The 12,811-nt window shown below is 55.4% G+C and overlaps 1 protein-coding gene across 5 annotated transcripts in view; it reads right to left on the bottom strand.

Moving 5' to 3' along the window:
- The window catches only part of ATP2B2 (ATPase plasma membrane Ca2+ transporting 2), a 219,228-nt gene that overhangs the window by 86,133 nt on the left and 120,284 nt on the right, over positions 1-12,811 (bottom strand). For all 5 annotated transcript variants that reach the window (XM_008059645.2, XM_008059644.2, XM_008059642.2 and 2 more), the window contains exon 3: positions 1,152-1,349. In XM_008059645.2, coding sequence (XP_008057836.1) covers positions 1,152-1,349 — 198 coding nt within the window. The remainder of the gene's footprint in view (positions 1-1,151; positions 1,350-12,811) is intronic.

Below are 12,811 nucleotides of genomic sequence, written 5' to 3'. Positions count from 1 at the left end.
GAGAGAGAGAGAGAGAGAGAGAGAGAGAGAGAGAGAGGTGTTCATGGAGCCGGGCTTGCCACTCTGCCCTTCTAGGTCAGCAAACTCTTCTTTGAAAGGCTAGATTGTAGGTCGTCCAGGCTCTGTGGGTCTGTGGCCTCCACTTCCCCACTACCCCTGCAGTGTGAGAGCAGCCTCAGGCAACACAGAAGAGAGATGAGCATGCTCCAGTGAAACTTTATTTTTAGACAATAAAATGTCAGTTTTGTATCATATTCACACATCCTGAAATGTGACTCTTTTGGTATTTTTTCAGCCATTTAAAAATGTAAAAGATGCTCTTAGCTCACAGGCCAGACACAAACAGCGGGCCACCTGGATGTGGTCTGGCGGTCCCTGGTCCAGAATGTCAGGGGCGAGGCCTCGGAGGAAATCATGAGGTTTCTCTGTATCGTGTGCCTCAGGGAGTGAGGGGCTTGGGGGTTCTGTGGGGAAGCCCAGCTTTGGAAGATCCCTGGGAGGATCCCCCCTCCTCAGAGGGTAGGGACCTGCGGGGGAGCTTGTGAATGGGACCGAAGCCCTTCTGCATCGGAAGGCATGTCTGCAGCCCCTGGGGGAAGCCGCTTGGGTGCTCTGTCCTCAGATATGGGGGGCCCTCACAGATCAGCCAGGACAGATGTCAGGGTCACCCCCACCTGCGTGCCTGCTAAAATCCAGATGCTCAACCCCTGTCTCCATCCGGCAGAACCAGACCCTCTCAGGGAGGGGCCGACATCAGTGTTTTTTAACAAGCCCCGCAGCGAAATCTGAGGACTCCTTAGCTGGTGACCTCGAGTAAGTTAACCCGCTTTTCTGTGTTTTGGTTTCCTCATTTTTGAAATGGGTATTACCGCGGCCGCTTCGGCAAGAGGTTGTGAGGAAGACAACGCAGCTCAGAGCATGGCACACTGTAAGTGCTCTATACGTGCCCACCATAATCCTTACTCTTGTTCGTCTGACCCTTGTACTTCATACATGGGGAAACTGGGGCCTCGGGATCTGAGCCCAGGGCCTGGCCTGGCCACTCATTCAGGTTCCTCCCCAGGAAGGACCAGCAGCCAAGAGCCCTGAGCACCCTCTGTGTCAACGCTGTGGCCGCAGGGTGGGGGCGGTCTAGGCTGTCCAAGTCTTACCTTCGTTGTTCTCGCCGGGCGGGTGGTAGAAAGACAGCCCCAGGGAGATGATGGCAGCGATCTCCAGGATGATGAGTGTCACGTCCTGCAGTGCCTCCCACACCAGCTGCAGGAAAGTTTTTGGCTTCTTTGGAGGTATAAAGTTTTGCCCGAAAATCTGCTTTCTCTTTTCCAGGTCTGGAGCTGTGCCTGGCAAACCTGTGGGCAGAGTGCAGAGAGATTGGCTGGCAGGCCAGGGAGAGACAGGCATGCCCAGGAACCCAGGGCCGGAGAGGGGAAAACAGTCAGGAACTTGTGGGCAGCTGGCTGGGAGCCCAACACGTCTGCGTGCTTCGGGCCCCAGGCGGGCTCCTGCAAAGTGCTGGGGACACCCTGTGGTGGGCTGAATGCTGTCTCCCAAAAGATTACATCCGTGTCCTGACCCTGGATGTAACCTCATTTGGGAAAATAGTCTCTGTGTGTTGTTGTTGTTTTTGAGTTGGGGATCTCATTCTATCACCCAGGCTGGAGCACCGTGATCATGAAGATTATGGTTCACGGCAGCCCCCAACCTCCTGGTCTCAGGTGATCCTTCTGCCTCAGTCTCCTGAGTAGCTGGGACTATAGGTGTGCACCACCACACCTGGCCAATCTTTGATTTTCTGTGGAGACAATGTCTTGCTATGTTGCCCCGGCTAGTCTCGAACTCCTGGGCTCAAGTGGTCCTCCCAAAGTGTGGGATTACAGGTGTGAGCCACAGGGCCCGGCCATTTGGGAAAAGAGTCTTTGTTGATGTAGGTTAAAGGATTTCGAGATGAGCTCATCTTGGATTTATCCGTGTGGGCCCCAGATCCAGTGACAAGTGTCCCTACAAGAGACACAGACACAGAGGGAAGACAGTCACGTGAAAACAAAGGCAGAGGTTGGAGTGATGCAGTCAACAGCCAAGGGACACCTGAGACCCCTAGAGGCCGGAAGAGAGCAAGGAAGAGTCCTCCCCAGAGTCTTCAGAGGGAGGTGGCCCTGCCAACACCCCGATTTTGGGCTCCTGGCTTCCAGAGTTGGAGGGAATAGACAAGTTACCCAGTGTGTGGTCATTTGCTATGGCGGCCATGGAAGCAAGTGCACACCCGACACCCGTGCCCTGTTCCTGCTTTGTGTTTCCTTGCACTCTCCTGTCCAGCACAGATAGCAGTGAAGAGAACAGACTCAGAGCCACTGCCTAAAGTCAAACCCCAGCCTGATGGCCCTGACTCTCTGAACCTCAGTATCCTCTTCTGTCATGGGCACGGTGGTCGCACCTAACTTACGGGCTGGCTGTATCACGGGAGGCCATTCACGTGGCCGACGAGCATTTATCGAGCACCTACGAAGCGTCCAGCGCTGTCACAGACACTGGAACAGAGCAGCCCCCAAGACGGACTGCGTGCCCACCCCAGGAGCCGATCATGCCGTGGGCATCCGTGGAGCGTGCTTGGAGCTGTGCCTGGTGGAGGTGGACGCTCAGTTGACCCTGGCGGCTACTACTGGTCTGGGTGAGGGAGAGAGGTGTGGCCAGGTGCATCCCTCATCCCGTGGGGTCCAGATGGCGATCGAGACCCCCTTTAAACCCACCAATTCTTCATGTCCAGAGAATCCCTCCAGACTCTCAAATCTGACCTCCACGTGCCCAGTGGACACCCTCGGGAGGCTCCTCATCGCAGAGCAAGGCCCTCCCTCCCCATCCCGCCCCCAGCCTCTGGATCTGACCCCCATCTGTGTCCACAGCCTTGCCTTTTGTCATGCGGCTCCACCCTAGCCACACCCGGTGAGCCCTCACTTCCTTCCTGCCCCTCAGTGCCCTTGCTGTGCCCTTCTCTGCCCTCCTTGCTGGCCTCTGCTTGCCTGTCTGTGTCCCGCCTCAACTCACCGGCTCCAAGGTACGTATGGCCAGCCACGGGCAAGTCCCCAGGTGTGTCTGTGCCTTAGAGGGGAACCTGGAGAGGTGACCCTCGCGTGGAGGAGATCCGGGCATGTGACCAGGACAGAGGTGGCACTCGGTCCCGCTTCTGCCAAGCCCACGAAGCGAGGCTGACTGGCTCAACCCGACCTGTGTCCCGCCTGGGCCGTGGTGCCTTGAGGGCCAAGACTGGTCTGATTCCTGTTCCTCAGGGCCTGGCACTTGTGACCTTAGAAACATCCCAGCCACTAAATGCAGGTCACACGTCCGAGTGTTACAGGCCTGGCCTGGGGTGTCACTGCAGAGAACACAGCACAAATGGCTGGGCAATGCCAGTGCTGCCGCTGAGACCAGCTGAACCCCAGCTCGCTTGTTTTAATGAGGACAGATGGGGGCAGGAAGGGGTCCGCCCCCCTCATTGAACCTCTGGCCTTCAGGTCTCTCCTGAGAACAGCACCGCCGGCACGCTGGGGCTGGAAGACCACCGTGCGGGGTTGCACTACGGGGGCCCAGTGGTCTAATGTGATAAGCTTCTAGGATTCTAACAGGCTGGCGTTTCGTGGGCGCATTCATTCATTCATTCAGTGTGTTTTTCTCGAGTGTCCACTGTGGGCCCAGACTGGTACCAAGTTCTCAGGACAGTGCTGAGCAGGGAACAGGCCCAGTCACCATGGACAAGAGCTCAGGATCTCGGGAGTCCAGCACCCAAGGTTCAGGGGTGCCGGGAGACAGGTGTGTGCCTGTCTGGGGTTCTGAGTGCCCTCTGATGCTGACCATGAGGCTCCTTCGGGAGCCTCCAGGAGCCAGCCCGGTTGAGGCCCCAGGGACAGCCCGGGTTGGCTCACTCCCTGGGCCACATCACACCCGCCTCACCGTCAGTGTGGTCTGGAGGTCCCATGTCCTGCCCGCACGGTGAGAGTGAGGGGACCTAGAGCTGGTGACGCACACTTCCAGATGGGAGACGGGCTTCCCTGAGACCGAGCTGGGAACCCAGACCAGTCCTGTGCTAAGTGTGTGGAGAAGCTGCCCCGCTGTCCAAGCAGACGTGGCCTCTGGGTTGCCCGTGCACACAGCAGCTGGCGCGACGTACTGCAGTGTGAGTCCAGAACTGCAGGAAGACCCCGTCTTCCTCCTTTTGTTCAGTTCTACCCACGGCCGAAGTCTGGAATTCCTCTACTCCAACCTTCTCCCCTTAACTGAAAGCTCCAGTTCCGTTCGACTCCCTGGGAGGGGAAGCCACCATCAGCTCTGGATGCCCTGGGGTGAGCAAGTCTCAGCTCTTCTCCTGGGAATGGGCTTTGACAAGGGGAGAAGGGGGGTTCCGGAGAGCAGTGGGCCACTGAGGAAGGGACTATGACCAGCCAACACTGGCCTGTTATGGCGGCTTGCTGTGTCCTTGGCCAGCCCATCCCTTTCTCTGAGCCTCAGTTTCCCCATCTCAACAAGGGGGGACTTAAAGAAGCTGGATGAGTCCGAGGATTCCCCGGGGCTCCAAGGTCTGCAGGCCCTGATGTGGCTCTGCCGAGGTCTGTTTTCACGTTTTGGGGCTCTTCATAAGATTTGGTGTAAAGAAAAGGCTTTGCTAAGAAAAAGCTTGGTGAGGGTGGGGCCAGTCCACCTTTTAGGCATCTCCCAATTTATTCAGAGAGGCGTCTCTCAACCCTCTGAGGCTCCGTGATTCCAATGTTCTGGAGTCTGCGGTGTGAACAGTCAGGCCACAGTGGGGGCGGCGACAGGGGTACAAATCTGCATTGGTGTGGGGGCCGGACAGGTTTTGTGAATGAGCAGAGTCGGTGAGCAGGAGACAATGGAGAGGGGTGGGGACTGTGGCAAGTGAGGATTCTCAGCTCTTCTCAAGGGGCAGCTGTTTCTTAGACCCTGTGGGGGACGTGGGCCCATTGTGGCAGATCTCCCAATGTTCTTGGAGAAGCTGGAAGTGGATGTGAAATTTCCCCCTTACAAACACTCCAGGGCCAAATACAACATACCTGTGGGCTGGACTCAGCCCCCAGGTTGCCAGTTTGAGACCCCGAAGGCTGTGGGCTGGGAAGAGGGGACGAGGACGGAGGGCTGAGGGGCCTGGGCAGAGTAGCCTCTCTGTCCCTTCCACCTCTCTCCGGACAGCTCTCTCCCTCCAGCGGCAGGCTCTGCTCGCTTTCCACAGGCTTCGGAGAGGCCCCTGTATTTCGGAAATAATAACTCCGGGAATATACACCTGGGCACTGAGTCTCACAGGGGGCCTCTGAAGGTGGACATGACCCCGAGGCTCACTCAGCCTCTTCCTCCCACAGGAAGCTGGACCAAGCTGGAGCTGACCATGCCAGGCCCCAAGAACGTGGGTGAAGGTTGGACTCAGATGGCCTGGGTTCCAAGCCCAGCTCTGAGTGACTCTGGGTAAATGATCTCCCCTCTTGGTGCCTCAGTTTCCCTATTGCTAGAATGTCAAAACGGCAGTGCCTACCTTATAGGGTTGGGCGAGGTCCCTGCAAGATGTCTCATGTAAGGAGCACAGCACTGTGCCTGGCACCTGGTGAAGCGTACCGATCATGATGTTCTCTAGCTTTTAGGCTGCAGGAGAATAACCGAGATCTCTTGGGAGAGAAAGACTCTGGAGCAGCAGGAGTCAAAGTGAAGAGAGGCAAGGGAGGAGGGCTCTGTGACTGCAGCAAGCCGCTTCCCCTCTCTGGGCCTCAGTTTCCCCAAAGGAAACTGGTCCGGATGAAGGATTGGTCCGGATGAAGCCTGGAGACTTGCAGCTCTGGTATGTTGGGTCCTGAGACAGTGGTTTTGAGGACCTGCAGGTGGGACAGCCCCCTGCTCCAGCCTGCCTCTCAAGCCCTTCCCAGGAGCTGGGTTACGTGGTCTCCCTGCTCCCGCTGAAAATCAGCACGTGCATTTTTGGGCACAGAAACAACAGAGGCTGGTGTGAGAGACAGACGGCATCAGAGATTCAATTTTGATTAAAGAACACCTCACCATCTAGAGTGTTAAAAATCCATATAGTGTAATATTATAGAATAAAATTAATAACTGTTACTATAATTAGTTTTATTGCATATTAATTATAATTGATAGTATATTGCATAGAGAATCTTATATATCATATATAATAATGAATTATACTTTAGTATCTTTTAATTATAATATTATTATAATGCAGCTATATAAAATTAAGTTTATCAAATTATTATATGATTAAGATATTAAAATTAATATAGTATAATATAAAATATGACTGGACAAGCCGATGAGGCCCTGAAAAATCAGAAACACAAGAGCCCAGAAAGATTTGTGTGTGGGGCTGTGGGCTTTCACATGTGAATTTTCTTTCCATACAGTTATAACCGGAGGACGGAGCACTAGGGGAGGAGTCTTGGTTCTACCACTGACTTGTGAGTGAGCTGCTCATCCCTTGGAGACTCAGTTTTCTCATCAGGAAGAGGGAGTAAAATAACCCCTAGTCTGAGAAGAGCCATGCACGGGGGAGATGTGTGAAAGCGCCCTGTAAGCTGTAAGGGCGCAATCAATGGCCCTTCCTGGTAAAAAGTATTTCAGCACTCGTCCAGACTCTTCTGCTGGGGTCAGAATTTGTGTCCTATTACTTATGTGAAAGAAAGCTGCAGTGCAGAGCATGGGGGACTCTGGTTGCACAGGAATTAGCCGTGGCGATGGCTGTTTGCCGTCGCCGGGTGTTTGAGGCCCCTCTGCCTCCAAGTCCCTGCCACCAGCTGTCCTGGACACACTGGTTCTCCCCCGCCTCCAATCCTTGGCCTGGCCATGCCCCGCTCCTCTGCTGGGAGGCCCTCCTCTCTTTTCCTGGCCATTTCTGACCCCTCAGCTCATCGGAGAGGTTTCGCCTGGTCTGCCCAGTGTTTTTTTTAAGAAAGGAAATTTGTCACATACATTAAAAACTTAGGCAATTCCACATGAAAATCCCAGCACCTGGCTCACCAAGGGCATGTGGCCTGACCAGAGAGTTGGAACTCATGACTGAGGCTGTCTGGCCCACACACCGGCCCCACCTTGGCGCTGTCCAGGAAAGCTCAGGCGGTCAGGCGCAGTGGCTCACACCTGCCATCTCAGCACTTCAGGGAGGCCGAGGCAGAACTGCTTGAGGCCAGGAGTTTGAGTCCAGCCTGGGCACCATAGCGAGATCCTGTCTCTACAAAAAATAAAAAAAAATTCGCTGGGTGTAGTGGCGCATGCCTGTAGTCCCGGCTACTTAAGAGGCTGAAGCAGGAGGATCTCCTGAGCCCAGGAGTTCAAGGCTACAGTGAGCCATGATTATGCCACTGCACTCCAGCCTGGGGGACAGCGCAAGACCCTACCTCCAAAAAAAAAAAAAAAACACGAAACAGTGAGCACCAGTAGTTCTCTCAGGGGCTGAGGGAGCCTGTGCTTTGTCTGGCCCGAGGGTTCAGAGATGGAACTTGAAGAAGAAGGTGTTAGGAGGAGATTCTGGCTTTATGAGAGAAAAGGACTTTCTAACGGGGAGCTGAGGGTGGACGGGGCATCCAGGAGGAAAGGAAGGAGAGTGTTCACAGAGGCTGGACGGCCACCATGGATGTCATCGGACGCCGGGTCTCCAGGGACTCAGGACCCTCCTGCCTTAAAGAGGCCCGAGCGCCCCCACCCCATCAACCCCTCTGAAGGGAGAGGAGCCACCATGCAGTCAATCCACACATTCTGACTGAGCACCCACTGTAAGCCGACTTCGTGCCCTACGCGGGGGAGACTGCCCGCAGGAAGACCGGGCATCCGGAAGGAGGCCCTGGCAGAAGCTGATTGTCACTGGCGAGCTGGGAAGGAGGCGGGGGTTAATCTGGTGAAAGGATGTGGGTGTGGAAGGAGGGGTGCCAAGGCAATTAAAACCCCAGAGGCAAAGGAAAGGCTGGCAAGGTTGGAGCATCCCTGATTGGCTGCTCAGAAGAGGGGGCTGATGGTCCCTAAGGAGGAGGACATGTCTATTCCACCTGGTGGTCAGGAAAGGCTGGGAGAGAAGCTGAATTCTTAGCTTGCCACACAGGGTCAGCATTATGCAAGCCTTGGGAGTCGGGGGAGAGTGTTCTTAGTGTAGACCTTGGCTCCTGTAACGTATCCTGCTGCCCTCTTCCCCTTGCCTGCGTGGTAGCTCAGCACTGGATTTGCCGTTCACCTTCTGGAACTGCATGGGAGGACTCAGTGACATGCACTGTGCTGGCGAATCCTCATCTTATTTCTTCCCTTTGTCTAGCTTTCCGAAGTCAGGCCATTTTAAATCTTTTTGTGTGAGACAAACTTTTATAAGCAACTTTGGAGGCAGGAGGTGGTTCCTTCATCAGAATAAAGAAGGGGTAATTGAGGTAGGTTAAAGAGCAGTAGGGAGGTGAAGGAATGGGCACATTAAAATATGACTGACAGCCGGGCTCGGTGGCTCAGCCTGTAATCCCACGCCTTGGGAGGCTGAGGCGGGTGGATTGCCTGAGCCCGCCTGGGCACCTTGGTGAGACCTCATCTCTACAATAATAAATAAACAAAAAACTAGCTGGGCGTGGTAGTGCACGCCTGTAGTTCCAGCTACTTGGAAGGCTGAGGCGGAAGGATCGCCAGAGCCCAGGAGGTTGAGGCTGCGGTGGCCGGGAGCAGCCGCTGCACTCCAGTCTGGGTGATGGAGTGAGACTCCAACTCAAAAAAAAAAAACAAAAACTTCTGCTCTAGTACCTAGGGGCCAGGCAGGACTCTGCTCTTCCCACATGCGGAGCACTTCGTGCCAACAGGCTGGGCTCCAGCAGAAGTCCAGGCCTCTGGCCGTAGGGAGGGGCTCGGGGGAGTTCCAGGCCATCCGGACAACCTCTGACTTCTTCTCCCTTGGGTGGAGGCCCCGTGAGGCCGAGCATTTCTCTTTACGGCAAAGGGACCCCAGAGACTGTGTCCACCCTGGCGGAAGCTGACGCAAACTCACTGGCTGCTGAAGCCAGAGGGCGTTCGGGGCAAATCATTTTCCCTCTCCAAGCCACAATCTCTGTCTTTGTGAAATGGGGACAAAGATGTGAGTGTCCTGCAGAGTGGATGGAGGATAGGGAATGTGATAAAGGATAGGCATCCCAGGGGTGTGTGCCCAAGGTACTACTGTCTTAGCTCACACGCACCCCACCCGGACATGGAGACCAGCTTTGAATCCGCTCCTCCCTGTGGTATGACCTGAAGTGGGTCACCTGCCCTCTCTGGGGGGCCTTGCACGGTCTCACCTGAGGATCAGACAGAATCAAGGCTCTGCTTATGCTTCTTCTACAGTGAGCACTCCTTATGCAGAGGCGTACATTGAGCTGTAGGGCCCTTCTATTGGGAGAACGAGCAAGCAGGCCTCTCACCACAGAGCCCGGCGGTCACCCCTGCCCTGCTCCAGCCCGTCCTAGCTAGGGCTGGGCTGCGTCTGCTCCAGACACCCTCCCCAGGACCCTGCCTGATACTGCGACATGCATCCTGCACACCACAGCCTGATCCCTGCGGCTCAGGGTTGTTCAGGAGACGACAGACCAAATGGATGAGTGTTTCCCCAGAGAACCATAGAGGCAAGTTCACAGCACTGCTACGTGCATTAAAAACAGATGCTGGTTTCAATGGAACAGCATCGGAAGGGCACCCAGAAGGCAGGCACGGAACTGAGCCCACGTGAGAGGCTGCCGGGGCATACATGTGTGCCTGAGGCTGTGGTTACGTGTCAGTGTGTAGACCTGGGTGCTTGCAGGTGTGTGGCATGGGCTGTGTGGGGGTGGGAGTCCGTGGACCTGTACCCAGTCCAAAACCAGGCAGAGCGGGTGTCACTGCTGGGACTTTGGGAATGCACGATGGTCTAGCATGAGGTTGGGGGGCAGACCCCAGTCTGAGCCTTGCCCCAGGCTGCTCCCAACTCTGTGACCGTGGGCAGGTGACGTCCCCTCTCGGGGCCTTGGTTTCCTCCTGTGCAGCCTGGGAAAATGATGGCACCTGCCTCGCAGAGTTAAAAGAGGTCTCACCTGTGCTCCTGGCACAGGCAAGGCTCTACTGGCTATCAGCCGCTATTGCTGTTGGGACTGAATGCCCTCCAAGGCACCACTCCTGAGCTGGCTGCACAGTGGAGTCACCAGGGGGCTTGACAGACATGAATGTCTGGGACCCAACCCACAGGTTCTGACTGTCCCTGACAGCCGCAGTGTGCAGCCAGGGACGAGACCTTAGAGGCCCCCAGGCAAGACTTGTTAGAAATGCAGATTCTCTTTCTACACTGCTGGTGGGAATGCAAACTAGTGCAGCCTCTCTGGAAGACAGTATGGCGGTATCTGAAAGAACTAGAAATTGACCTTTCATATGACCCAGCAATTCCTCTATTGGGAATATACCCGGAGGAACTCAAATCATTCTACAAAAAAGATACCTGCACACGTGTGCTTGTTGCAGCTCTATTCACAACAGCAAAAACATGGAACCAACCATGTTGCCCATCAAAGTTGGACTGGATTAAAAAATGTGGTACATATACACAACGGAATATTATGTCGTCATAAAGAAGAACAAACATACGGACTTTGCAGCAACTTGGATGAATTCAGAGCCGATCATACTCAGTGATCTATCACAGAAACAAAGAACAGAGTACCATATGTTCTTACTCATAAGTGGACCTTGAACAATTATAACACTATAAGAAAGTGATTGACAGTAATGGGAAACTGTCGGGGGGGGGAGGCGGGTGGAATTGGCGTTTGAAGGAAACTGCCAGGGAAGGGAGGGGCATATCTCATCAACAAGGGCACCTGTATGAGCAACATTTGTATACCTAACCCTGCATTGTACCCCTCATCTTTATAATAAAAAGAAAAAAAAGGAAATGCAGATTCTTGGGTCCACCCAGACCTAATGAATCAGACACTGCGGGGTGAGGCTGGGCCCGGCCACTTGCGCTACACTAGGTCTTCCTACAGCAACAGGCATGCAGGCTTGGGTTGAAGAACTGCTGGCCTGGAGGAAGAGGGAGAGACACAAGCTGACCACCAGGCGCTGAGGCACACCATCCCCTGGAGCCTCGCCAGCGCCCGGAGACGTAGGGGCTGGTGCCGCGGCTTGTCCACGCTGCACAGCGGGTGGGCGACAGTGGTGCCAGCCCGAGTCTACCTCTCATGCTCTTTTGCCGGGGCTGCCATCTCCCACAGGGCCCGTCTCCTTCCCTGAAAGCTGCCAACTGTCAGGCTTGCGACTACTCCTGGGGCAGTGGAGAAGGTCACAAGTGTGGCGGGCTGAAAAGCCGACATACCCAGAGTCTCCGGGTGCAGGGATCACACTCTGACCCTCTGTATCCTGCCAGTGGCTGGAGGAGACAGGAGGAAGAGAAACTAGAAACCAGCTGGGGAGAGAAAGGAGAAAAGATCAGGCTGCTTGGGGTCAGGAGCTCACCCTCAAGACTGGTTCCGACAGCGTCCCTGCCCTGCTCCATAGCCTTCCATGGCTCCCCTTGCCCTCACAGCCATCCAGTTCCCAGGCTTGCAGTGGCCTCCCTGAGGAGGACTCTTCCTGCCGCACTCCCACAGGTACCCTACTCTCCTGCCAACCCACTGGCCTGTGCCTGCCTGGCATCTGTCTGCCTCTGTCTTGGCTCATCTGACTCCTTACCCTGGACGCCCACCATGTCTCTGTCTGTCGACCTAGTTCGCTCGCCTTGAGAGACCCAGATGAACGTTTGCTAACCACTTCCTGAAAGTCTTCCTTGATTTACCCAGCAAGAACAATCGATCGTCACATTTGTCACTGGCTCATTCATTCACTCACTGATTCATTGGCACACATTTGCCGCACAAGGTTTTGGCCCTGGGGGTCAAACACCAACCGAGAGCCACTCTTTGCTGCCACGCCTTCCGGACACTGAACTTACCATCCCCTAGAGGGAGGCTGTGGGTACCTGCACACAGGAGGCCCTCGGGGGAAGCCTCCCTCCCTCCTGTCTCCCAGGCACCAGAGCAGGGATGTGGGTGCTGGCGTTGCCAGGAGGTCCCTGCACAGAGGGCGGCCACGTGTCACCTGTAGAGCCACTTAAGGAACCTGGGTCAGAGAGACAGCGCCTCTGTGGGATGACAGCCCACGTGCCCCTGTGGTCTGGGTCTGTCTGGGCTGCCACAGCAAGCTCAGATCAGCTGACGGGCTGACTACCGCCGGCACGCATGCCTGGCTCACATTCACACCTGGAGTCTATGGTTGTTCCATGCTGTTGAAGGCTCCTGATCGGTGGGGTATGGGTGGGGGTGTCTCTCTGATACCTGGTGGCCCAGGTGGGGTTTCCTAGGGATTCAGGTTTTCCACTGTATGGAGGGGCAGCGTTTACTGGCTACGTGCTCACACACAGACCTGGCCTCTGGTCATGTCTGTTCACACGCGATGTGGCCCCAGCTGTGGGCGCAGCACTTGACCGTGGGTGTGAACGTAGCGTCCACTCGTTTACGTGCACACACATGAATGAGCGGGGGACACAGGTGCTGTGTGCCTCTAACCCGACATGTGGGGACACAGGCTTCTGCTGATGGAACGCCACCAGCTGTCTTTCCCCAAGTCCGGCTGAGCTCCCACCCATCGCTAGGGTGGGGAATTCTTCATAAAACCTCTCAGCTCAGGACGCCAGACTTTCCACCAAGGCAGGGACATGGCATGAGCTAGGGGCGTAGTGGCGGGTGCTGGCCAGGGACTCATCTAGAAGTTGCAAAATATCCATGATGTGTACCAAGGATCAGGGCGGGGG

The sequence above is a fragment of the Carlito syrichta genome, unplaced genomic scaffold, assembly GCF_000164805.1.
Source record: "Carlito syrichta isolate Samal-C Ts95f unplaced genomic scaffold, Tarsius_syrichta-2.0.1 Scaffold304318, whole genome shotgun sequence".
NCBI lineage: Eukaryota > Metazoa > Chordata > Mammalia > Primates > Tarsiidae > Carlito > Carlito syrichta.
Note: the sequence above shows the minus strand (reverse complement) of the source record. Positions and strands in the feature narration are given on the sequence as shown.